This window comes from Marmota marmota, unplaced genomic scaffold (assembly GCF_001458135.2).
Source record: "Marmota marmota marmota unplaced genomic scaffold, marMar, whole genome shotgun sequence".
Classification (NCBI taxonomy): domain Eukaryota; kingdom Metazoa; phylum Chordata; class Mammalia; order Rodentia; family Sciuridae; genus Marmota; species Marmota marmota.
In genome coordinates this window covers 3,115,148-3,142,812 of record NW_026000077.1, presented here as the reverse complement: position 1 = coordinate 3,142,812, position 27,665 = coordinate 3,115,148, and the positions used below count along the sequence as shown (strand labels likewise).

At 35.3% G+C, this 27,665-nt stretch overlaps 1 protein-coding gene across 4 annotated transcripts in view; it reads left to right on the top strand.

Annotated features, from left to right (window-relative positions):
- Positions 1–27,665, top strand: part of Csde1 (cold shock domain containing E1) — a 39,320-nt gene that overhangs the window by 9,678 nt on the left and 1,977 nt on the right. Inside the window, exons 2-19 of one of the 4 annotated variants that reach the window (XM_015502210.2) lie at positions 49–436; positions 7,024–7,169; positions 8,869–9,067; positions 9,883–9,992; positions 10,393–10,485; positions 11,100–11,197; positions 12,802–12,883; positions 13,199–13,327; positions 13,447–13,572; positions 14,197–14,409; positions 16,456–16,596; positions 16,684–16,848; positions 19,675–19,782; positions 20,477–20,649; positions 21,220–21,332; positions 22,521–22,640; positions 25,728–25,906; positions 26,875–27,038. In XM_015502210.2, the coding sequence (XP_015357696.1) occupies positions 7,032–7,169; positions 8,869–9,067; positions 9,883–9,992; positions 10,393–10,485; positions 11,100–11,197; positions 12,802–12,883; positions 13,199–13,327; positions 13,447–13,572; positions 14,197–14,409; positions 16,456–16,596; positions 16,684–16,848; positions 19,675–19,782; positions 20,477–20,649; positions 21,220–21,332; positions 22,521–22,640; positions 25,728–25,906; positions 26,875–27,038 (2,351 nt within the window). In that variant the 5' untranslated portion in view covers positions 49–436; positions 7,024–7,031. The remainder of the gene's footprint in view (positions 1–48; positions 437–7,023; positions 7,170–8,868; positions 9,068–9,882; positions 9,993–10,392; positions 10,486–11,099; positions 11,198–12,801; positions 12,884–13,198; positions 13,328–13,446; positions 13,573–14,196; positions 14,410–16,455; positions 16,597–16,683; positions 16,849–19,674; positions 19,783–20,476; positions 20,650–21,219; positions 21,333–22,520; positions 22,641–25,727; positions 25,907–26,874; positions 27,039–27,665) is intronic. The other 3 variants (XM_015502212.2, XM_015502211.2, XM_015502213.2) reach the window with 3 other exon arrangements.

Sequence of the window (27,665 nt, the reverse complement as noted above, 5' to 3'; positions counted from 1 at the left end):
CTGATCCTTGTATATTATACTTAAAGTCTTCATTTTTTTTGCCTCTAGTATGAAGTGTAACAGAACAGACTTTACCACCTGAAACTGCTGCTTCAAGTTCAGATCAGGCAAGGAACAAACCTCGTAACAACCAACAAGACCAAAGAAGAGTACACTTAAGTTGAAGACACAACACTTGATCTGAAACAAGAAGTTTGTGCCTACTCAACAGCTTTGAAAGAGCACTTCCCAACGCTGCTAGTAGTCTTTGTTTTCTTCAGTGCTGTACTGTGAGATTGCCCGGTGCAGCTGCAGTTGTATTCTTTATTAGCTTGGTAGATCATTTTCTCTCGCTCTTTTTTTTTAATACTAGCAACTTTCATCCTTTGAAACGTGTGCTGAAAAAGAAGAATCAGCAAATACTACTGAAAGTGCAATATTTGATTATCACTGCGAGGTAGGTTTCTGTAATTCTGGATTCTGTAATTATTGTTCAAAACAATACATGTGTCTTTTTATAGTATTGTGGATTGAATCCAGGGACACCCCAGTACTGAGCTATAGCCGCCACCCTTTTTATTTATTATTTTGACACAGGGTCTTGCTCAGTTGCCCAGTTGGACTTGAACTTGAGATCCTCTTGCCTCAGGCTCCCAAATCACTGGGATTATAGGCATGTGCCAATGTGTCCAGCCCAAATATAAAATCTTAATTTCTTTGTAAAACTTATTTTGTGAGTATTTTTAGAATTTAATATTTTCTAAATTATCTAGTATGAAAATAGTAACAATGGTCTCTTATTAGGCCAGGACAGTATTTATGACCAAAACTGATTTGGTACAAAAGATTATATTGATACATGCTCAACTCTTGACTTATTGGTCTCATAGAGAAGTTCCACATGTACTACTTTAAAACTTTTCATCAGTCATGGTGGTGCACACCTGTAATCCCAGTGGCTTGGGAGGCTGAGGCAGGAGGCTCACAGGTTCAAAGCCAGCCTCAAAAACTAAGCTAGGCTATAAGCAGCCTAGTGAGACCCTGTCTCTAAAGAAGTGCTGGGGATGTGGTTCAGTGGTTAAGCGCCCTTGGGTTCAATACCTGGTTACCCCTGTTTTCACAATACATTTCTAATTTCAAAAAGGTCCCAACTAAATGTTCCTATTCTTGTGAACAACAAAGATTGGTCAACTGGATAGACTAAGTCCATTATCTATAAGCTTATCTTCATGTTTAAATGATACCCAGAAGGCTTCAAGTAGAAATGTCCATTGTATTCTTTATATAGGGGTCTTTGGAACTTAGGTGATACTTGGTATTAGCATCTCCATTTCCTTCTCCCCATCCTTTAAAATGTTGTTAGCTTCGTGAAGAAGGAAACTTGTTTTGCATCCAATACTTAATGCTGCCATTAGCTACATATTTAGTACATATGTATGAATGAATGATTATCATGCTTACTATATTGTTAGGTATTGCTGATGCTGGAATATGATAATGAATAGAGACTGGGGATGCAACTTAGTGGTAGAGCACTTATCTAGCAGGCATGGAGCTCTAGGTTCAATCCCCAGTACCACCAAAATACAATGAATGAACAAGACAATAATGGACTTATGATTTAGAGCAATTTATTACAAAGTGTCAGTTAATGTAGGCTAAAGAGAAAATGTGAAGAGAATAACTGGAGCAGTTTTCTCAAGAGGGAAAGACATTTGAAGATGAGTAACACTTTATTAATAGGGTGTCTTATAGAGGTAACAAAATTAATAGATTCAGGGAGATCTGAAAGCACATAGTGTGTATTGAATAGTCCAGTAATGAACAGAGTAGAAAATGCAGTTTTATGGCATGGAGAGAGTAACTGGAAGAGGAGCCTTCTTGGAGTCAGGTTCTGAAGGGTTCAGGGTATGTGACATTCTTCTGTAGGAGAGGCATCACAAGGGCTTAATGGATTTTGTTTTTCAGAAGTGAGATAGCTTTATTACTTTAGATTTGAAAATAATGTATTCACTTGAGGGATAGGTTAAAGATTGAGAAGACTACAAAAGATAAAAGCTGGTGTATAAATGGAGAAATAAGCATTAGATGTTTTTAATGGTAAAAGTAAACATTTGGTACCATTTAAATGTGAAGATAAGCCTATAGAGAATCCTGTTGGCCACACGTTGTTGTTCATAGGAATAGGAACATTTAGTTGGGACCTTTTTGAAATTAGAAATGGTGGCACATGCCTGTAATCGTAGTGACTTAAGAGGCTGAGGTAGGAGAATGGCAAGTTTGAAGTCAGCCTGAGCAACTTAGCAAGGCCCCGTTTAAAAATAAAATGGAATAGGGATGTACTTCAATGATAGAGCACTAGCCTGGCAGGTTCAGTCACAAGTATCAAAAAATAAATAAATATATTGTGAAAATCTATTGTTTTCATTAGATTGTTATCTGAAGTTGAAGAAAATATGTAAGGCCTAAATGTTAAAGAATGATTATCTTTAAAGGGTAGGCTTGTGGAGAGCAATTTTTTTTTAAATCAAGTTTATAGATTTTCTGAAATGGGTAGAAATAAAGGCTTGGAATTCAGAAAGGAGTCATCAGTGGTAAAGGAAGGAGTACCATGAAGAGAACATTAAAAATAGTAGTGAAGAGAGAAACACCAAAGAATATAATTTCAAGGAGAAGTTCTTGATAAAAATGCTGCAGAGGTCAATGAATGAAAACTGTAAAGATTGTTCTCATAAAAGTTAAATTTTCAAGAGGTGCTTAGGCCTTTATGTCTAATTTATGTCCAAAGGTTGTGTGATAGTATTAAAGATCTTATTGTGGACAAGAATTACTCCTTTAACAAACAACTGAAAACAACCAATAGTAGCAATTAATTGAAATTATTTCCATAAATAGACAACGCATTTTGAGAGAATTCTTAACATTATTTAGTTTTTGTTCGTTTCTATCTCATCTGATTTTTTAAAAATAATATTTAAGACATGCTGGGCACAGTGGTGCATGCCTGTAGTCCCAATGGCTCAGTAGACTGAGGCAGGAGGATCACATGTTCAAAGCCAGCCTCAACAATTTAACAAGGCCATAGAGCTCAGTGAGACTTTGTCTCTAAATAAAAATTTAAAAGGGGCTGAGGATGTGGCTCAGTGGCTAAGCACCCTGAGTCAGTTCAATCCCCAGTACCCCGCCCCCGAAAAAAGTGATTTCTGTTGAATCTGTTGGGTTAGGTGAGGAAGATAGTGCAAATTGAAACTAGAAACTAAGGCTCCCATAGTTAGAAATGATTTTTGTTTAGCCTAGTCTTTGTATTCTAAATATTAGTTTGGCACATGAACATGTTTAATGTATAAATACACCATATGCACCCATCACTGCAATCAAGGTAGGGGACTGACCCCAAAACATACTCTGTACAGTTGTGAAATATTCCAGTTGAAATGAATGTGGCTGAGGAAACAGATTTGATAATGTAATGGAACCCCAGATTTATTTATTTTTTTTTTTGAGAGAGAAATTTTTTTTTTTAATATTTATTTTTTAGTTATCAGCGGACACAACATCTTTGTTTGTATGTGGTGCTGAGGATCAAACCTGGGCCGCATGCATGCCAGGCATGTGCGCTACCGCTTGAGCCACATCCCCAGCCCCTAGAACCCCAGATTTTAAAGGGTATTTTTGTAAAATTATTAAAAGTAGTACATAATTAGGAAGGAATGAATATGTGAGTGGAATTAGCCCTAACTGGCAAGAAAGAATAATAGACTTATTGAAGTTTGTTTGGTATATGAATATAGGCATGAATTGGTGAGGGATTTGATCAAAATAGTCTAAAGTTGACCAAAGGAAAGCAAAACGAGGAAATACTGTTATGCTTCTAGCTTTCTTCTGCAGAGAAACTAGTTTCTTCAACACTGAAGCTTCAGATGAATGAGAACAGAGTAATTTTTAGCTAATTGCTAGGGATATGATAATAGTTAATAGAGCCCGTGACCAGAAGCTATAAATGTCCTGATTTTTCAGTTAACAGAACTATGGAGCTTGCTATCTATTCCTAGCACAAATCCAGGAGCCACTGAATTAAAAAAAAAAAGAAAAAGAAAGAAATACTGGGGATTAAACCCAGTGACACTTTACCACTGAGTTGAATTTCTAGCCCTTTATGTGTGTATGTGTGTATGTTTGGGTACTGGTATGTTTGAACCCAGGGATGCCTTGCCATTGAGTTACATCCCAAACTCTGCCTCTCCCCCTCCTTTTTTGAGACAGGGTCTCATTAAGTTGCATAGGGCCTCAGTAAATTGCTGAGGCTGGCCTCAAACTTAAATCCTCCTGCCTCAGCCTGTTTAGTCACTAAGATTACTGGCATGTGCCACTGCAGATGGTACCAACCCCCTTTTTTGAGTGTCTTTATCATTAATTATTGTACTAGGCATTGAAACCAGGGGCAGTTTCCCACTGAGCCGCATACCCAGCCCTTTTATTTTTATTTATTTATTTTGAGACAGGATCTTGCTTAGTTGCTGAAGCTGGCCTCGTATTTGCAGTTCTCCTGCCTCAGCCTACCAAGTTGCTGGGATTATAGGTGTGTACCACCACACCCAGCTGAGTGCCTTTATCTTAATATTTTATAAATAAGGATCTGTTACTAAGCTGTCTACTTTGTTCATTGGCCTTCTACTTTGATGTATATGTTTTTGTAGTAACTTTCATTTTGTGTAATAGTACTTCTTAAAAGGCTTTTGGTGGTGGTCCTGGTGAAGAAATAGTTTATAATGCCATAAAAATATAGTTCAGCCAAATTACTAGGTATTTGAAAAGATGTTGTATCTAAAATTGTTTTGAGTTGTATAGTCTTTCTCTTTGAAAGAAAAATAGAAACTTCCAAATGGACAAAGACTAGGGAAAGACTCTAGGAGAAGGGGGAAATTCTTTTTCAACTGTATTTTGGTACATTGAGGGATAAGATTACATCCTAGATTCTAATGCCTTTTTGGGAAACAAGTCTTTAGAAGGAAATGCTAGCCCTGATCTTTTCTTACTCTGGTTGATTTTTCCCTGTTGAGAAAAATAGGATTACTCTCTCTTACCTATAAGAGGACCTGAGAATGTGTTTTTTGCCAACTTTCTGATTTTGATGTTACAGAGCTTACCAATATTTTCCTATTTGTATAAAAGAACTATAGGTTAAACATGAAAGAAGCACTGTTTGAAAGTCATGATCTCAATCAGTGATGCAGAAAAATGATTCTTGAATTACTTTTATATTGTTTGTTAAAAACATGTATTGTCTATATTTGTAAGTTGTATAACTATGTTTGTATTGTAAAACATAGTGGTCCAAATAAAGAGCATAAATAAGAAATAAGCAGTATTCTGAAAGTAGTTTGCCTGTTAAGAGTGCAGAAATATTTCATATTCACTAGGTATGCCATGTTCCAGATGCTTAGGTTTTTAAATATTTAGTTTTAAAAGAACTATCCTCTCCTGAATTTATATCTTGGGGACAATCTACATGTGTTATGTTTTATTACAATTGATGTGTTTAGCATAGTCTTTTTAAAAATATTTATTTTCTTGTAGTTGCACACAATACCTTTATTTTATTTATTTATATGTGGTGCTGAGGATTGAACCCAGGGCCTTGCACGTGCTAGGCGAGCACTCTACTGCTGAGTCACAGCCCCAGCCCATAGCATAATCTTTTTTAGAAAATATTTTTAGTTGTAGATGGACACAACAATACCTTTTTTATTTTTATGTGGTGCTGAGGATTGAACTCAGTGCCTCACATGTGCTAGGCTAGTGCTCTACCACTGAGCTACAACCCCAACTCCATAGCAGTCTTGATTTTAACTTTTTGGCACACTTGTCATATATTATTTAGAAAGTCTTTTTTTTTTTCCCCCCTATCCTGGCATGGTGATGCATCCTATAATCCTAACTACTCAGACTTAGGCAAGAGGATCACAAGTTCAAGGCCCACAGGGGCACCTTCGTAAGACCCTATCTTAAAAGGGATTAGAGAGATACCCCAGTGGTGAAGTGCCCTGGTTTTAATCCCCAGTATCATAATAAAGTTATTTCTTCCATCACATGAAGGTTGAATAACTAGTATAAGAAATAGAGCTGTCAACTCCTATGCTCTTTGCCTGTGCTTGCCTTATCTTTTATCTAAGGTTCTTTTGCAGAAATATTTTTCAGCTATTTTTCCATTTGCAAGCTTGGTAACTAAATTTGTATGCTCACTCCTTTTGGCATATTGAAACTGTAATGTGCCAAGAACAAATGAATGAGAACTTCATTGTCAACCTGTTATGGACTCTTCTAAAAGCTTTTTCCTCAGAATAACTAGGGCCGGAGAATGTAGTGCAGTGATAAGAGCACCCCTGGGTTCAATCCCCAGTACTTCAAATTAACAACAATAATAACAAAGTTACTGGATGTTAAATTGGATTGAATAGTCTCCAGCAATCACCAGAAAGTTCTGTTCTGGGTTTTTTTTGTTGTTTTCCAGAGACTGAGCTTTAAAGCTCAGTCTGAACTACATCCCCAGTCTTTTTTATCTTTTATTTCGAGACAGGGTCCACTAATTGGTATTGAACTTGAAATCATCCTGTTTCAGTCTCCCTAGTCATAGTGTTTACCGGTGTGCGCCTGGTGCCTGGCTAGAAAATGGGTTTGTTTTTGGTTTTGTACTGAGTATTAATCGCAGAGGCACTTAACCACTGAGCCACAGCCCTTTTCATTTTTTGAGACAAAAAATTGCTGAGGTTGGCCTCAGCCTCCTGAATTGCTGGGATTAGAGGAGAGCCACCATGCCCAGCTACAAAGTTCTTAATGATATTTAAAAATTATAGATAACATGAGATAGAGATTGTTTTAGGGGCTTTGAAAGTACATTTTAATTTGATCTTTTAATGTTGTTTATTACAATATGAATAAGTATACTATATTTTACTGAGCTAGCCCAAGTGTAAAAAAATTGAATGTCAAATGTTTATTATTGTTATTAATCATAGTTATAAACATTATCTTATGTCACCACAGCATTTGAGATGGAGAATGTATTTACTATGTCATCAGATCCTCATCCCCCTCCTGCAGCTCCTCCTTTACTTTCTTTACCTTTATCTTCATCTTCTACCTCATCTGGAACTAAAAAACAAAAGAGGACCCCCGTGTATCAGAGATCTGTAAGTCAGGAAAGAAGCAGTTGCAGCTTGTCTGCTTTTTGTTAAGAGCATGACTCAGGTGGGCCACTCAGTATGGTTGTAATGGCCTTAAACTCACTAACTTCCCTAAATATCTTCACCTGGAATCTGGAAAGATAACTGCTGCATGTCCAAGATTCAGAAGCATTGGTATCACCTTGGATTTTGTTAGAAATAGAATACCTCAAATCCCTACTGAATCTGTTTTTGTATTTTAACAAGATTGCCAAGCCTTGTTTAGAACCCATGCTGTGAAGGTAGACCTTCTTAGTTTGAAACATTTACTATTTGATTTTGGCAAGTCGTTTAAGTTCTCTGCATCTGTTTCCTCACTGGTAAAGTAGAGATAATATAATATTACTTTCTCATGGACTTTTGTCAAAATCAAGTTAATACATGTCAAACAGAAAAGTGGCTAGCATGGAAGAACTTAACAGCTTACAAGTATGGTGGCTTTGATTTAATTTGACCAACCCACATACTGTTTAATTGCTTTCTAGAATTTTAATCATCCTCTTTTTCCTAGTGAAAGTGTATCCATTTTATTAATAATACCCAACATTTCGCTTAAAGTTCTTATGAATCAAATTTTAATGCAAGGATCTAAAAATAATTAAAGACTTAAAGATGTTGCTGCTATAGTAAATTTTACATTTAGCCTTGTTAAAGAGTTTGCTGTTTTACATCTCATTTAGAAATTTATACAGGTTTACTAAAAGTAAATTAAAATAGCCAATGAAATATACAAAGTGATAGTATTTAATGACCTGAACAGATTCCATTATATTGCATTTAAGTAGCTCCTTTTTCAATAAAGAATATTTTCTTTTTCTTTCTTTAATCATAAAAACAAAAGGCCACTAGAGATTTCATTAGTGTCTAAAGTGAAAGGTTCATGCAGGTGAAAAGATTTCTTTAAATTTACGAAAGAATTGATCGAACAATATTAGAATAAAAGAATTTTTGTCGTCTTAAGTTTTCTAACTCATTATTTTGGTGTGTTTTTTAAAGGGCCTAAGCATGCATTACTCCAAAATATTCTCTTTTAGATAAAGTATTGCATAGAAAGTTTGTTTTATTGTGTTAATCTCTTTTTTTAATATTTATTTTTTAGTTTTAGGTGGACACAATATCTTTATTTTTCATTTTTATGTGGTGTTGAGGATCGAACCCAGCACCTCGCGCTTGCCAGGCGAGCGTACTACTGCTTGAGCCATATCCCCAGCCCTATTGTGTTAATCTCTACTAACTTTAAATATGCCTTCAAGATGCATGGCTTATAAAGTTGTACTAAGATGTCTATTTAAGTTTGCAAATGTGTAAACAATCTCTTAAAGTCTTCATAGTTTTGGATCCTTTGTTCTTAAATTGTTATTGTAGTAATTTAATGTAAAGGTAGCTTTTGCTAATGTAGTTGCTTTACTTCAATATCAAATTCCAGAAATTGTATTTTGTATGGTTAGTGAAAATTCACCCATAAATGAGGGTAGTTCCCTTAAATATTTCTTCTGAAATATCTTGTTAGCTAAATTATTTCAGTAATAAAAGTCCATAATCCTCCCTTTATGTTTTTTACCTTTATTTTCTTTGCCTTTTTGTATAGAAAATTTAGTTATTTAGTATGCTATGGAGATTATATACAGATCTGTATGTATTGAGTTCTTTTTCTTTTTCAAAACAGATGAGCTTTGATCCAAACCTTCTCCACAACAATGGACACAATGGGTACCCCAATGGTACTTCAGCAGCACTGCGTGAAACTGGGGTTATTGAAAAACTGTTAACCTCTTATGGATTTATTCAGTGTTCAGAACGTCAAGCTAGACTTTTCTTCCACTGTTCACAATATAATGGCAACCTGCAGGATTTAAAAGTAGGAGGTAATCTGCCAATTTTTACGTTTCTCTTGAGTGTCAGCTTATTCATGAGAGTGCTTTTTAAAAATGTTTTTAAGTTTAAAACATTTGTTTTAAATGTTTTGACTTTTTTTTTTGGTTTGGTACCAAATTACTGACATGTAGCAGAATCATAATCTGTTGTAGTTGTGTCTATGAGGGATAAAAGACTAGTTGACTCAGAGATACTTTTGAGTATTTTTATGGTAAATGCTTAGAGGACATAAAGGACTGAAGTTATGAGGTTCTGTGCCTTTGTTCTGAGAAAATCAGAACAATGGGTAACACGAGTATTTGGTATACCAAATGCTCTAGGTACATGCTATTAAGCATTGTTTTGGTTAATCCTCACAATAATCTGATTTTTTAGAAATTATTCTCATTTTGCAATAAGGAATCTGAAGTACAGAGAGGTTAAAAGAAAACCTTGTCAAAGGTGATGATTTGTGTATCGCCTCTTTTGTAATATGTGTAAATGCTGTGAAAACTAAGACTTAGTATGTGGCTTAGTCTAAGGCAGTGGTTCTGAAACATTAGTGTGTATCAGAATTACCTGGAAGGCTTGTTAAAGCAATTGTTGTACTTGATCCCAGAGTTTGTCTTTGCATAGGTCTGGAGTGAGGCCCAAGAATTTGCATTTGTACTGAACTCCCAGGTAATGTTGATGCTGCTGGTCCAGGGACCACACTTTGAGAACCACTGGCTTAAGGTGGCTCAAATGCTACCTTAAGTAGAACTCAGAGGTGAGACACCATTTTGCAAACATTAGTCCAACAAACATAACACATTCTTTATTTTAGATGATGTTGAATTTGAAGTATCATCTGACCGGCGGACTGGGAAACCCATTGCTATTAAATTGGTGAAGATTAAACCAGAAATCCATCCTGAAGAACGAATGAATGGACAAGTTAGTGACTTTGATGCTTTGTATTTTCTTAGGGCCCTGCATTTGCATATCTTTCACATTAGAAAAGGAAGATACTCCCCATCTCCTCAGTTTGCACGAAAGAGAGCTATAGTATATAAAGATTACTATTTTAAAATTATATCAGAAGCACTGGCATATCTTGACCTGACATAAAAACATGGTCAAGACTCAATTTGGGTTTTATATATAACCCTAAGTCTATACTTACAGTCAACTTATATACTGTAAGTTTGAAATTTGGCAGCATGACATCCTCTTGTGGATCATATTAAAATGCATCCTTGTGTATAGTATAGAGGATATTAAAATTCAGTTTATATTGCACAGTGCTGCTCCTGAAATGATTAGCAATGGAAATTTTTTTTTTTTTGACTGGTAGGTTGTGTGCGCTGTTCCTCACAACTTAGAGAGTAAATCTCCAGCTGCCCCGGGTCAGAGTCCAACAGGGAGTGTATGCTACGAACGTAATGGGGTAAACTTGTGTATTTTTCTTAAACCTTTGCCTGATCCACCATGTGATCTATAAGCGTACTTTAAAATTCAAAGTAGAAAACGTAAGCTAGTTGCTAAAATCAGTTTTAAATTTGATTTCTAAGAGGCTTCAAGTGCAGCATAATCAAAAAAATTTAAAAAGAAAAAATCCATAGGACTTCCAAGTGTCTTAGCTTGCCCAAGTATGACCTTAGTTAGAATCTTAAGGTAAAATGCTCCTTTAAACGCTTTTTTGGGGGGTGGTATGGGGGGGTACTTTTTCTGGTTCCTTTTAAGCACTAACTCCAGCTTTTTTGTTTGGAATGCCTTACATAAAAATTGTCTTTTTGAAATGTAACTAGTCTGGGCAAATGCTTCCACGTGTGTAAACTTTTTGAAGTTGGATTGCTGCTCAGCTGTGCACTCGCAGAAGTCATCAGCACCATGGAGGGGGACAATGTGTGTTTATATGAATAAAACAACTTGTCATAAAGCATAATTTTTAAGAAATTTGGCTTGAAAATGCCAGTATAAGAAGTATTTAAGTAACTTATAGTATACAGTGAGTGAATATATGCCCTGCCAAGATAGTAATAATAATTTATCACTTCACAGGAAGTGTTTTATCTGACATACACCCCTGAAGATGTTGAAGGGAATGTTCAGCTGGAAACCGGAGATAAAATAAATTTTGTAATTGATAACAATAAACAGTAAGTTATTTTCAGAATTTCCCCACGTTCATGATTCTTTGTTGGTTTTACATTAAGAAATTTGAAGCAAGTTAAAAACATAACAAATCTAGATAGTTTTGACCTTAATTTTTTTACTTATCAGCTGAATATTCTATGGCAGGCACTATCAAGGTGACAATAGGAAATGCTGAAAACATGGTCAGGTTTTCAAGGAGATGATGGTTTAGATCTTTGGAAGTGGTAGAGATGGTGAACTTTTGGAGACTAGAAATGCTCTAGACTAGAGTTAGCTATGTCAGGAGTTAAAAAGAACTATTGAGGACATAATACAGATAGGCCTGGGATGGTAGAGTTGAAGTAAAATCACATTCAGGAAAAAATTTCACATTGGGAAGATAAAATCAAAATGATGGAAAAAGAAGTATACTTATTTTGGCAGTTAGAATTTAAAATATCTGTGGTATATCTAGGTGGATATCAAATATACAGTTGCATGTATAGCCCTGAGACTTAGAAGCTAGTAATGCGCAGGAAATGTAACTGTAGAGTTCGTTAGGGTGAAAAAAAGACAAGACATGCACGCAGGGAAGGAAGTTAAAAATAAGAAATTGGAAAATACAAGGAATGCACTTTTTAACACCATGTGAAAGGAAAAGTTCAAAAGTGTGCAGAATCATTTGCCTTGAATCCTATCTCTTGCAAACCTGGAAGGAATCAGATTGACTTGTGGGTACAGATATTCTTAGTTCCAATCTGAGGGCCACAGTTTAATCTGAAATAGGAAATCGGGAGAAAGGCTTAAGAAGTTTGAGGAAGGAGACACTGAAGGAGCCAAGCACTTGTACTGTATACTTTATATAATAGTTCTTTTATCCTCACTATAAACTTTTTTTTTTTTTAAGAGAGGGAGGGAGAGAATTTTTTAATATTTATTTTTTAGTTTTTGCGGACACAACATCTTTGTTTGTATGTGGAGCTGAGGATAGAACCCGGGCCGCACACATGCCAGGCGAGCGCACTACCACTTGAGCCACATCCCCGCCCATCACTATAGACTTTTCTGATGAGCTTTTCATCTGTAAAATGAGGGATATATTCTTGCAAAATTAGTAGTCTAAATTCACATCTTTTAAGTAGCAAACATTTAAATCTGCAATAAGTCACAGATTTTTCTGGTGTCTTTGGTCAAATTTCTTTTTTTTTTTTTTTTTAATTGGTTGTTCAAAACATTACAAAGCTCTTGACATATCATATTTCATACATTTGATTCAAGTGGGTTATGAAATTTCTTTAAATTAAAAGGACAGTTGTCCATGAAGAATTAAGGAGAAAATAATTGCTTGGTTTATTGTTCCTCTTTTTTTTTTTTTTTTTTTTTTTTTTTNCAAATCTTTTAGAGAAAAATAATCCACATATATGCCAAATTTAGAAGCATAAGGAGTTTATGCAAAAATCCTGTGCCTTTGAAGCCATATAAAAAGGATCAGATGTCATAACATTTGTTCTTTCTGATAACAGAATTTTTGAAGCCCAGAAAACTAATTTGTTTTTCTAGACTCATCATATCGAACCAAACCAATTCATTTTTAACCCCTCTTTAATTCTTCACTATTCCTTTTTAGTACTGGTGCTGTAAGTGCTCGTAACATTATGCTGTTGAAAAAGAAACAAGCCCGCTGTCAGGGAGTAGTTTGTGCCATGAAGGTAAGTGTGAACAAATTTGAAAAATTTGAATTTTTTCTTCGACTATCATAATTCTCATATTGCAAACCCAACCCCCTCCCCCCAGCTTCTGTTTTAAAGAAAATATCTTAACTGTTAACCTAAAACTAATCTCTTAAAATTCCTTGGTTGCTGATTCAATTATGTCCTTCAAAATGGGTCTTTCATTGCTCATATTAGAGTTTGTATCAATCCATATTGTTTTGACTATAATAATATTGTGAAGAGGCATATTGAGTTTTAAGTCATAATCACACATTTGTAAATGTTCTTGGGTTTTTTTTATTTTTACTTTAGGAGGCGTTTGGCTTTATCGAAAGAGGTGATGTTGTAAAAGAGATATTCTTTCACTATAGTGAATTTAAAGGTGACCTAGAAACCTTACAGCCTGGAGATGATGTGGAATTCACAATCAAGGACAGAAATGTAAGATAGTTGCCTGACTTGATCTTTGATCTTTTAAGATTAGTAGTGGATTACATCTTTAGGAAACACTTAAAATTATATGATTTCCCTTGCTCCTTCCCCAACCCCTTTTGATTTAGGGTAAAGAAGTTGCAACAGATGTCAGACTTTTGCCTCAAGGAACAGTCATTTTTGAAGACATCAGCATTGAACATTTTGAAGGAACTGTAACCAAAGTTATCCCAAAAGTACCCAGTAAAAACCAGGCAAGTTATGTTTTGGGGGAGAGTTCTCTTTTGCCCCATTAATAATTGAATAAATAATAGGGTGTCATATACTGAAATTTTTATTCCATTTGATTAATGTAATTGTGTTTAGGGTATAACACAAGTATCTTTTCATATATATGTAATTAAACCAAATGAGAAACTTCTGATATGTCTGTGAATATGTATTTTTTTCACTGGTAAGAGGTTAATTGGGAAAAATTCTTACTGGCCTGGTCTGCAATTTGGATGTGCATTTGTTTCCTGCTCTCCAATCACTCCCTCCCCCCTTTTTTTTTTTTTTTTTTAATGGGGAGTGGCAAGGAAATAAATGATGACATTGTGTAAGAAATGTGAATTATTAAGGACTAAAAATTCTTTTTCTTAAGTAAAATCTCTTGCTATCAGAGTACAGAGTCTTAACTACAATGTTGTGATTTATGGTTATGCCATGTGACTGTAGAATATGAAGCTTTCAAATAGGACCTATGTTGTCAACACCTTTTTTCCCCTTTAGGGAACTATATTATAAATAACATGGGTTTGCTGTGTGTTCTTCTTGTTTGACTTAGAACTAGGAAGGATGAGAAATCTCCAGCTAAAATCGTTTTTCCTTCTCATCAGAATGACCCATTGCCAGGACGAATCAAAGTTGACTTTGTGATTCCTAAAGAACTTCCCTTTGGAGACAAAGATACAAAATCCAAGGTGACCCTATTGGAAGGTGACCATGTTAGGTTTAATATTTCAACAGACCGACGTGACAAATTAGAACGAGCAACTAACATAGAAGTTCTATCAAATACATTTCAGTTCACTAATGAAGCCAGAGAAATGGTAAGTATTGAATATTATTGGATCTGTATCTAACATGGAACGGCCAACATTATCTTAAAGTTTGTACTACTAAATTAAAAGTTCTTGTAAGTTTTTTTTAACCACACTGGGGAGTTACCTTTTTTTAAGGTAATAAACAATCACATACGTTTGAGTTAGTCAAAGTTTATCTCTGCCAGTTACCCTGAAAGTATGTGTGAAAAAGTTCTAGAACAGAAATCTGGACAGGATTATTGTATTTTGAGGGCCATTAATTCTTTGACCCTTAAATATGAAGAGCAGAAAGATTCAAGCTCGTAGTTGTAGAGTTGCTTTTTTTCCCAAACTGTCACCCAAGAAATTTAGTAAGTATTAGATTAAGTAAAGTCAAATAGGTCTTTTTTTCTTTAGTTTTCTTTTCCTTACTTTTTTTTTTTTTTTTTTTTTTTTTTTTGGCAGAACATTGAAAATTCTTTTAAATGGGTAAATGTCCAGAAGTGGTGTGAACCAGAATTGTTTCCCAAATGTTTTACAAACTTGGTTTTTGTGAGCTTTCTCAGACAGAATTTATATTTTTTAGGATCATTTTATTTATAGTATGTTAGTGTTGTCAGTGAAGTTTTAACTTTCTTGACCCATTTTTAACCTTTGATTTTGGAGAACTGATTTTATATACATTTGGAGAACTGATCTTATATAATATGTACATACATATTATATATGCTATATATTTTTTTAATTTGGCGTTCTGAGCTTGTGATTTATTAATTTTTTTATTTTGGTACTAGTACTGGGGATTGAACCCAGGGGTGCTTTCCCACTGAGTTACATTTGCAGCCCTCAAACACCCCTCTTTTTATGTACCAGAAATTGAACCCATAGGAGCTTAATGCTGAGCCATATATCTCCAGCCCTTTTTATTTATTTTGAGACAGGGTCTCACCAAGTTGCTGAGGTGGCTTGGAACTTGGTATCCTGCCTCAGCCTTCCAAGTCCCTGGGATTACGGACATGTACCACCATGCATGGCCTGAATGTGAGATTTTTAAGAAAAATTTCTCAGGATCTGTTTTGCTTTACAGTATAGAGTGTGTAGCTTAGCAACAATTAAATGCCAGAATATTATGTAGATCATATTTATGTTATAGAATAATTACCTCTGTATTAATAAACATGCAGTATGTAATTCATTGGCAATTTGGTGATAATTCATGTTGTTTTGGTAAACATTTGATTACTACCATGTTTCAAGTTCAAGATACAGTACCCCCAAAAAGCTGATAATTTAGTAAGAAGAAGAAAAAATATGGAAAGGATTTTTTGCATTTTATTTTTCAGACTTAAGCTTAAATTCTTCCTTTGTGTAAACTCACCAAAAAAAAATTTGAGGTAGAGTTTAAAGAATTGCCTTTTTTGTCAACTTTTGAAGTGCCAATTGGTAAAGTTTTGAAATTTTTGGAGGTTATATTGTTATTAGGTTTAGGCTTTTATGAAATGAGTTGTGTATGTTTACATTCAAATAGGATATATCACTTTTTCTAGTATTTGCCAAGAAGCTAAGTACAGTGGTTTATGCCTGTAATCCCAGACTTGGAAGCTGAGACAGAGGATGGCAAGTTTGAAGCCAGCCTCCACAACTAGACCCTGTATCAAAATAAAAGGGCTTAGTGGTAAAGCACCCCTGGGTTTAATCCCTGGCAGGTAAATAAATAAATATTTGCTAAGAAGTCACATTCAGAGATCTCAGAATTGCTGATTTTAAATTACTTGTTTGAAAACAATGAGTTTGCTGGATGCAGTGGTATAACTTTGTAATCCCAGCAACTTGGGATGCTAAGAAGGAGGATCAAAAGTTCACAGTCAGCCTCAGTGACTTGGTGAGACCCTGTCTTAATATGAAAAATAAAAAGAGGTATGAGTTTATATTAAAGAGGAAAAAATGGGGACAACAGTATTCAGGTTATTAATAGTAAATATTCCTAGTGAATTTAACTTGATGATGTTGCAGGCTTGAATGTTACCTTACTTGAAAAGCTTCACAACCAGTGAAACTGTACTTGGGTTTCAGGGTGTGATTGCTGCCATGAGAGATGGTTTTGGTTTCATCAAGTGTGTGGATCGTGATGCTCGTATGTTCTTCCACTTCAGTGAAATTCTGGATGGGAACCAGCTCCATATTGCAGATGAAGTAGAGTTTACTGTGGTTCCTGTGAGTAGTGTTTGAGAAAGGTATGGGCGTGGGGTTTCTAATGCCTCCTTTGTCGGTTTAAAGTTAATTTTGTTTTATCATTTATAGGATATGCTCTCTGCCCAAAGAAATCATGCTATTAGGATTAAAAAACTTCCCAAGGGCACGGTTTCATTCCATTCCCATTCAGATCATCGTTTTCTGGGCACTGTAGAGAAAGAAGCCACTTTTTCCAATCCTAAAACCACTAGCCCAAATAAAGGCAAAGAGAAGGTAAGTTTTACATAATCAGAATGGTTTGTATAGCTCTTTGTTCCTCTTCTGTTACAGGCACATAATAATGGAGTATTATTTCTTTAGATGGGAGATCCCAGGGCTCTGTACCACTGATCTACATCTGTACCTTTTGGGGTACTAGGGATTGAACTCAAGGGCACTTTACCACCGAGTGGCATTCTCGTTCCTTTTTGTTTGTGAGACAGGGTCTAAGATGCTGAGGCTAGCCCTGAATTTGAGATCCTCCTGCTCTCCCAAGTCAACTGGGATTGTAGGCATAACATCACCACGCCTAGCAAGAATTCTGGTGAATATTAATAGTGATATAATCACAACAAGATTTCTTATCATCACCATTATTAACATTTTGGGAAGGATAATTGTTGCTGTGGGGAGTACGATCTCTTGTGACAGCAAGAAATTTCACTATAAATTTCCAGACATCCTTTGAGAGGCAGAATCATCCCGAGTTGGGATCCACCTATCAAAAATACTAATACTTGCCTTTTAAGCAGTTTAAAACTCATAGGTAGATTTCTATTCATGCATTTGGATTCAAATTATTGAAAAATCCATTGAGTAGTAAATAAAAAGAAAATGTAAGTTAGCTTCACTCACAACTAAATAACGAATTGAGTGGCGTTAGTCAAAATAAGTAATTCATACGGAATCCAAAATATTACTATTAACATTCCATAAGAGTGTTCTGGCAAAAATGAATTGTAACTGGCAAAATGTGGGTGGTCACACTGAAGTATTGATATTTAAAGGGTAGAGATAGGAAAGAGAATTTCTCAAAAGAGGTGCAGATAATAAAATTTCAGGGTTTCTTAATCAGTGAGTAAGATGTTTGACAGGAAGATGTGGTTTGTGTTTTGTTTTGGATGAGGGAAGATAGGATAAATAAGGGTGAAAAATAAGGACACAGCTAGATTGGGAGGGTGTTGGTTGCTACTTAAGAATAGCAATGTGCTGCATTTCAAGAAAAATCTTTGTTAGAAAGTAGTATCAGGTGTGTGCTTGGGGCAGATAATGGCATTAGTCAAAGGTGCAGGTGCAGGTGGAGAAAGTCAAAAAAGGAAGATTAGGTACAGGAAATTATAGCTAATATAATTTATTAATATACACAAGAGAAGGTACATGAAAAAGATACTGGATAAAACTTTTCTATGTTCATATATGGATACAACACCAGTGAAACTCCACATCATATACAACCACAGAATGAGATCCTAATTAGAATAAGTGGTTGTTTGTGTGTGTGTGTGGTTCTGGGGATTGAACCCAGGGCCTTGTGCATGCCAGGTTATATCCCCAGCCCCTAGAATAAGCTTTTTCATATATGTATGTCAAAATACACTCTACTCTCATGTATATAAAAAAAATAACATTTTTCAAAATTGGAAGGAAAAAAGAAAGATATGCCAAGGAATTTAAAAATACCACCAACTAGCCATTGTACTGGCTTTGTACTTGGTCAAGTTTATTTTCCCAAGACTTTTCCAATTTGCAAAGTGTGGCGAAGAGTTAACTATATGGAGATGGTTTTGTCATAACAAATTTGAAGGTAGAAAATGCCTGGTATGTTATAAATATATGGTAATTTAAAAATTGTCATAAAAATAAGCAGTTATAGGAAAATATAAAAGGTAGAAGGTAGATATTAATTGGTGTTGAATATGTAATAGTTGGTAATGAGGTTATAAAACTTACGAAGGAGAATAGCAAGATTAGTGATGTGAGCTTTATTCCCATAGAAATGATGTTGAAACCATACAATGGTATAATTTATGTAATTGCTGATACAATGTAATTACTTCCTGTGTGATTCTGTATGACGTACCTGAAATTTTAAAATTTTTATTGTAGAAATATTGGTATATCATAACTTAATCACCTACTTCATATCAAATGGTGTGAACTGTGCATTATATCAAATTAAATTCTCCTTCATTGATAAATGTACTGATTGACAATGTATCCAAAACACTGTGGTGTACTATTAGATAACAAAGGATACTTGAGCTTCATTAGGAGGTAATAATGATTTCTCTTTATAGGATACTAAAGCTTCTTGCTGTTTAGAATTTTCACTTGGTTACAAATAACATGCCCGGTTTGTTTCCTGGTTGGCTGTGAGTGGTAGAGAATAAAAGCATGTTCAAGATTTTCAAAAATTTTCCCTCTTCAACAATACAAATTAGGTTCTTAAGACTGAAACACCCAATGGCAGCAGGTTGGTCCTGTCTTAGATTTCGGCAAGACCACCTTTTTATTCACAGAAGTAATCTGTTACTGTTAGAAAACATCAGAATAAGCCCATTGACTTGGGAGACTGAGGCAGGAGGATCACAAGTTCAAGGCCAGCCTCAGTAACTTAACAAGACTCTGTCTCAAAATTAAAGAGAATGGGGATGTAGCTCAGTGGTAAACCACCCCTGGGTTAAATCCTCAATACCAAAAAAAAAAAAAAAGAAAGAAAACAGTACAATTACAAGTTTCTATGGCTCTGCCAATTCTTTTAGCTCAAGGATCTCTTAACAACTATAGTTGCTTACATTGTTGGTTGGTTGGTTGGTTGGTTGGTTTCTTGGTTTCTTGGACTGGGGATTAAACCCAGGGACCTTGTACTACGGAGCTATAACGAGAACTCTCTTTATTTTGGGTTAAGGTCTTGCTGAGGCTGGCCTTGAACTTGGGATTGGCTTACCTTAGCCTACCAAATAGCTAGGATTAAGGCTACCAAGCAATACCTACTTCGTGTTTTTTATTGTTTTTTTCTTGGGGCTATTTTCATTGTATTCTGACCCTGTTCCTTTTTAGGAGGCTGAGGATGGCATTATTGCTTACGATGATTGTGGGGTGAAACTGACCATTGCTTTTCAAGCCAAGGATGTGGAAGGATCTACTTCTCCTCAAATAGGAGATAAGGCAAGATAATCTTTATTTGAGAGAAGGGTTTAAGGTTGTCATCTTGATCATAGATCCTAAAGGATGGTTTCTTTAAATTTTTTTTCTTTAAAATTTTGCCAAAATATTTTTTGTACTTAAAAAGTTAAATATGTGATTATCTTTTTAAAAATATTTTTTAGTTGTTGATGGACTTTTTTTTTTTTTTTAATTCAGTGCCTCACACGCAGTGCCTAGGTAGGCACTGTACCACTTGACTACAACCACTTGAGTTACATATGATTATCTTCATATGTAAAAGCAGCTCATTCAATTAATATACCCAGTCTAGAAAGCTCTTTGTTCAGTCTTTTTGAGAATTCTCTCTTTAAGCATTAGGGAAGGTACACATAAATCCATTTGAAATATTACCAAAATAAAATATCAAATATGTTACAATGTCATTTATCTTTTTCTCATACCTATCTCTGGGTTTTGGATAGCAGTCCCATAGAGAAAATAAGACTAAGAAATACATAACTGAACATCAGTAAAACTTAATCCTTGGTGAAAAATGATATGAGACATAGAAGTGTTTGTGAAAACTCATTTCATCCAAGTAATTACAAAGAATATCTGGAGTGGGGAGCATGATCTGGAGGATTTTTAGGTCTCATTTTCAGAGTTAAGAAACTTGACATTGAACAGTATTAATGATCATGCTCATTTTTCACAGGTTGAATTTAGTATTAGTGACAAACAGAGGCCTGGACAGCAGATTGCAACTTGTGTGCGACTTTTAGGTCGTAATTCCAACAAGAGGCTCTTGGGTTATGTGGCAACTCTGAAAGATAATTTTGGGTTTATTGAAACAGCCAATCATGATAAGGAAATCTTTTTCCATTACAGGTAAGGAATGTCTTTTAGGAACTTACAGCTTATTTGTTATCTTGCTTTAGCCATAAAACATTAAATATTGACTGCTGTTTTTATTGTTGGTTATATTTCTTGAATCTCAAGATTCCATTTTGGCACAATATTTTTAAGATATATACTGACTTCTACATAGAGAACATATGACCAAAAGATATGGACAAACCTGTGTCTTCTTGAACAGTGGAGAGCCTTTCTACTCCAGTGACAGAATATTTTGTTTTACATATTGGTAGCAGAGAGTTGTACATCTGACATATAGTATAGCATAATGTTTAAGAATGTGGGCTCTTAGAACCAGCACCAGAGAATTCATATATGGATCCAGGCTCTGTCACTTAACCATATATGTAACTTTTATCAAATGAATTAACTTCTTGGTATTTTATTATCTGGAAGGTGGGATTAATGGTACCCACTTCATAGTATTTAAAAGTATTCAACATAAGTAAGTATGCCATGAATGTTTTATAGAAGAAAGTCTACTTGCTACTGTTGATGTTTCTGGTAATGGCTTATTTAAATGTCATTTTCTTTTTCCTTTAGTGAGTTCTCTGGTGATGTCGATAGCCTGGAGCTGGGGGACATGGTTGAATACAGCTTGTCCAAAGGCAAAGGCAACAAAGTCAGTGCTGAAAAAGTAAACAAAACTCACTCAGGTAATGAATTGTGACATATACTGTTTTCAGCATGTGCTTTGGGTGGAAGATAAGGGATAGGGTGGGAAAGGAAGACATGACCCAGTTAGTTGTTCTACCTCTGTCATTCTCACATGTGGTCCCCAGATCAGTAATATAATTTGGCTCCTCATAAGAAATGCAAATTTTCTGACCTCACTTCAGGCCTGCTGTAATTCTGGGGATAGGCAATCTGTTTTTATTAAGTTTTTCAAGTGACTCTGGTATACACCAAAGCTTGAGAAGCAATGTTCTAGATATTTCAGTAATTTGTATTAAATCTCTTTTTAAAAACCCACAAGCCCAGAGAGGTGAACTTTTTAGAAGACTTATTTTTGAAGAAAAAGTCTAAATGTGAAAAATAATGGGAAATTATGAAAAGACCTGCAAACTAAGTTTTGGCTTTCCATCTAAACTCCCCAAAATGATAACTGAGACCATTAATTTCTTTTTTTCTTTTTTTTTTTTAAAGAGAGAGAGAGAGAGAGAGAATTTTTTTTAATATTTATTTTTTAGTTCTCGGCAGACACAACATCTTTGTTTGTATGTGGTGCTGAGGATTGAACCCGGGCCGCACGCACGCCAGGCGAGCGCGCTACCACTTGAGCCACATCCCCAGCCCGAGACCATTAATTTCAATGCCATAAATATGTTAAGTATATAATGTTTTAGACACTGGGGATACTGAAGGGAAAAACCAGACAAATCCCAGCCTTCATTGAGCTTATTTTTTTGTGGAAACCACGGACAGACAAGGAGTTAAATATTTGTATATAATATGTTTAGAAAGATAATAAAACATATTTAAAGATAAATCAGAAAGTATATAAGTAGTATCCCATATTAGAGACCAGGAAAGCCCTCACTAAAAAGGTGATATTAGTCATCTGAAAAGGGGAGCGAGCCAAATTTTAAATGCCATTACTTGTTAATTCCTTAAATTGAGTTTATTTAGCAAAGTCAGATTAGAAATATTGAAGGTCAAGCATCTATTCTAGAAATAGAGCTTGGCTTTTAGGTGTGCCATACCACTTAAAGAATAGCAGGCACACAGTCCACCTGCATTAACATTTAGGTTGGTTTCTGCCTTTTTTTTTTGGCCCCACTTTTGAGTGGAATAATTAAAATTGTCAAGTGAAACATGTACATGCATTTGTTTTTATTTTGTAGTGAATGGTATTACTGAAGAAGCTGATCCCACTATCTATTCTGGTAAAGTCATTCGCCCCCTCAGAGGTGTTGATCCAACACAGATTGAGTATCAAGGAATGATTGAGATCGTGGATGAGGGTAAGCACATTGTTATCAGATGGAATGAAATTTTCATACCTTCTGGTGAACACTTATTTTTAAATTTTGGTATGTGTGTGTGTGTTGGAGATTGAACCTAAGGTGCTCTATCACTGAACTACATCCCCTTTTTATTATTTTTTAATTGTGAGACAGGGTCTTGATAAATTGCACAAGCTGGCCTTGAACCTAGAATTCTCCTACATCAACCTCCTGGGTCCTGGTGGACGTTTTCAGGATTTTAAAATAGATGGGATTTGTTGTAGTTGTTTTTAATTTTCTTAAAATATGAATTCAGGAGAAGGGACTCTTCCTCATTCCCTCACCCCATGCTTGATTTTTATTTTATACTCTTGGAAGTTAGATCATCCTGGATTTAAATTATGAACAAATGATTGCTAAGTTAGCACATGGTCAATTTGTGATTAAATAACTGACTTATTTGAGACTGAGAACAAATTTTCACAGTAAAAAAAAAAAAAAGATTATTTAATGTTGAATGGTGATCAAACACTCTAGTTACTTGTTATTCACCTTTTATAAGTATTTTTATATCCTGCAAAAGTTTATCCATCTGTCAAGGCCTTAATAGCTAGAGTTCCATGACAATTCTGCTTTTTATCTCTAGGCCAAGATTCTCACCATTTTCTACCTTTACATTTTTTCTCTCCGTTTTCAAGAACTCCTTGAGTTCTGATAATCGCCTTTTGTCACCACCTGTAAGACCAACTTTGTATGGTCTGCATGCATTAAATAAATGCAATAGAAATAGGAGGAAACTGGATGACTAGGACAGCAGACATACATAGTGGTTAGAGTGGATGAATTGGTTTTGATATTTTAACCAAAAATAAATCCTTTTATCATCTATAAGTCAGAACCAAAGTGGGGAAGAAAAAGTCTTTGGGAGAAAGAAATGACCCCTTGATAACCTGTTATTTTTTATCACATGAAGTCCTGAGGAATTTTTATTTTATATAAAACCCTCTTTCTCTTCCTTCCTCCCCCTCCCCTCATGAACACTCCCCACCCCAAACATGAGTTGACTTTATAGAAAGTCTTTTAAACTAATGCTATGATGACACAATACTCTAAAAAGACCATGGGAGTATGGGCTACTCTCTAATTTTAACTTGGGAAAAATATTGAATTGCCCTTCTCCCCCCTGCCCCTACATAAGAGATGCAAAAGAAATTAAAAGCTGCTTATCTCCCAGTCCATTTATTCTTCATCACTAACTGTTCAAGGATATTATGGGACATCTCTAAGCCTAGAATTTTCTAGGGCTAAACAGATCATATTTTCCCATTTACTTGTAAGGACAGCTCTTTTTTATTCAGGAACACAACTAAAACTCACACAATATAAGACTTTGGAGTTGGGCAACATTGAACACCATGTCCTAGTTTTATAACCTTAAACAAATCACTTAAATCTTCCTTTATTCAGTTTCTTCATCTTTAAAATGAGGATATTCAACTTCAAAATATTTTATAAAGATTAGGTGTGAATCAGTATGAATACTTGTGGGGAGAGGGATGTTACTCAGTGTAGGGTGCTTGCCTAGCATGTTTGAGGCCTTAAGTGTTTGTTTTTGGTTTTGGTTTTGTTTTTTTAATTTTATTTAAAAATGTGGTGCTAAGGATCGAACCTAGTACTTCACATGTGCAAGGCAAGCGCTTTGCCACTGAGTCTCACAGCCCCAGCCTTTTTTTTTTTTAAATGTATTTTTTTTAGTTGTAGGTAGACACAGTACTTTTATTTTATTTTTATGTGCTGAGGATCATACCTCATGCGTGCAGGTGAGCGCGCTCTACCACTGAGCCATAGCCCCAGCCCCATTGAGTTCTTAGGTTTGATCTTCAATACTGCAAAAAAGAAATGAGTGCTTAATAAAATGGTAATTATATCTGTAATCACTGTTATGTATGACTTGATTTGCTAGAATTATCTTCACATTTTGGGTTCCTGCATGTTTTTGGGGTGTTTTTGTTTGTTTAAGATTCTTTTTTAGTTGTAGATGGACACGATATCTTTATTTTGTGTATTTCTTTATGGGGTGCTCAGGATCCAACCCAGTGCCTCACACATTCTAGGTGAGCGCTCTACCACTGAGCCACAACCCCAGCCCATATTTTTGTTTTTTAAATCTTTACTTCTGTGTGTTAACAGGATGATAAAAACGTTTCCATCCCAGCATCTCAGGAGGCTGAGGCAGGAGGATCTCAAGTTCCAAGCCAGCCTCATCAAAAGTGAGGTGCTAAGCAACTCAGTGAGAACCCTGTCTCTAAGTAAAATATAAAATAGGGCTGGGGATGTAGCTCAGTGGTTGAATGCCACTGAGTTCAGTCCCCAGCAAACACTCCCCCCGCCAAAAAGTGTTTTCAGTTCCAAAGCTTCCATTTCTTGCCTATTTTTCTCTTCTCTTTTATTAGTTCATTGGATTTATCTGGGTGCTAAATTGATATGTACCCAAACTCATTGGTTCATTTATTATCTGTATCCTGCACTAACCTCTAGAAAATTTTTTACTGTTGTAGGGCAGAACTCAAGGAGGGAAAAAAAGATGGCATGTTTTTGTAGTTTTCTTGACAAAAATAGCATTCGTTTGTTTACATATTTTCTTTGATTGCTCTATCACTACAGCGGCACTGTTGAGTAGTTGTGATAGACAGGATGTCTTATAAGCTTAGGAGGTGGAATGTCAAAGAAGGGTTTTCTGTTCTGCATTGTTTGCCTGTGTCTAACTGGTTTACTTTCTGATTAGGTATGGGGCAGCAATATTTTGTCTATTTGGTTCATATTGTACACTGGAAGAGAATAATGCTTAAATCCAGCTAATAAGATTTCAAGTTTGTTATATTTTTAAGTTCATGAATGCATTTTAAAAGTGTTTGTTAGCTAGTAAAGTACTAATTAAGTGATCAAGTTCTCATTTGTTTTCGTTTAGTATTTAACATTTGGAGTTCCTTTTAAGCTTAAAAGTAAACTTTCTCATGACACATTTTCCAGCACCTATATTTAGAATAGATGCAGAGTACTATTGTAAAATATTAGCTTTTAGACTTTGTGCCTGTTTCTCTACAGGGGATATGAAAGGTGAGGTGTATCCATTTGGCATAGTCGGAATGGCCAATAAAGGGGATTGCCTGCAGAAAGGGGAGAGTGTCAAGTTCCAATTGTGTGTCCTGGGCCAAAATGCACAGACTATGGCCTATAACATCACGCCCCTGCGCAGGGCCACAGTAGAGTGTGTGAAAGATCAGGTAAGTACAGCATCTCTGGATATGAATTTGAACCTCTGAACTAAAACCTTGACATTTATTTGATTTGATTTTTATTTTATTTTTACTAATTCGGGGTAGCTTATAAAAATAGGAAGGAAAATCAAAAGAAAGTGACTGTATTAGTAAAGAGAAAATAAGAGTGATTATTCATAACTAATACTGTATATTGCAGAAAGTAAACTTGAAGAGTTCCAGAGTAAAGGAGCTATAAGAGTTTTTGAAATTTATTTCTTCTTAGTATTTTATATATAATAATAGGGTTCAATATCTATATTCATACATGCACATAAAGTTAATCAAGTTCATCCCCCAGAATTATGAGATTTTTGTACACTTAATGCTCTGAGCTTCTTTTGCAGACCACCCAAAGAAATTGTGTTTAGAGTATTTATGAAATAAGCTTAGGGGAGTTGGGTGTGGTGATACACACCTATAATCCTGGCACCTTGTGAAGATGAGGCAGGAGGATCACAAGTTTGAGGCCAGCCTCAATAATTTAGGGCCTTACTAGGCCCTAAGCAACTTAAACCTATCTCAAAAAATTAAAAGGGCTCTGAATGTGGCTCAGCAGTTAAGCACCTGTGGATTCAATCCCCAGTACCAAAAAATAAATAAGCTTAGGAGAAACAAAACTAGTCCTATTACTGATACCTTTGGTTCATCCCTTAGAATTCTTACAGGAAACATTTTTCAACATCAGTACAGTGAATATAACAGTTTTCATGGCTAATATCCATAAACCTAACTGATTAAATCTAGAAGGGATCAAAATGAGTTATAGGTTTAAGTAAGGGGCTCCCTAGTGATTACTAATTCAGAAAATTAGTTGATAATAATATATGAAGAAACAAGGCAATCTTTGTTTCAGACAAAGATTTATTTCAGAATGGCAGTGATTGTGAGTTTTTTTTCCCTTCCTATCCCCCTCCCCCACCCCTCCTCCTCAGTTTGGCTTCATTAACTACGAAGTAGGAGATAGCAAGAAGCTCTTTTTCCATGTGAAAGAAGTTCAAGATGGCATTGAGCTACAGGCAGGAGATGAAGTGGAGTTCTCAGTGATTCTTAATCAGCGTACTGGCAAGTGCAGTGCCTGTAATGTTTGGCGAGTCTGGTGAGTTTTTTTGATTATAGTTGGATTAGTAATCACCTAGGGTTCTCATAATTTCTGTTGTCTATCCTTTTATCACTTTTTTTTTTTTTTTTTTAACTTTGCCATTCTGGTTTTATTCCCTGCCCTTTTGCCATTTTTGGTTATGTATTCATGCTTTTTACCTGTAGTATTATCTTCTTTTCCTCTAGTTTTTATTGCCTGGACTTAACATTCATAAACCTGGGCCAGTTGAAACACTTATATATGCTATGCTAGCATTATATATGGTAGATGTTAAATATAAAAAGTTTATGTAGTCCTTGTTCTTAAAGAATTCTGCTTATTTGCTTATTTCTTCCATCAGGACATTTCCAGGATATATGGTGCTTGAAATTCTAATTTTCAAATCTTTCTCATCCTGATTCTCCTTTTTTTCTTTTCTTTTCTTTTAAATCTCAATGTTTTCACCATTGTAGGAACTGGGATTCTCTAAAACTCTTTGTTCATATCTCACTTTTCTAAGGTTTTCTACATCAACTAGTTTGTTTTATGCATCTATGGAACTAACAAGTGTAGGATTGACCGTCACTGAAATGATTCTTCCAGATCATACATAGTTGGAACTACTTGAATGGGGGGGGGGGGGCA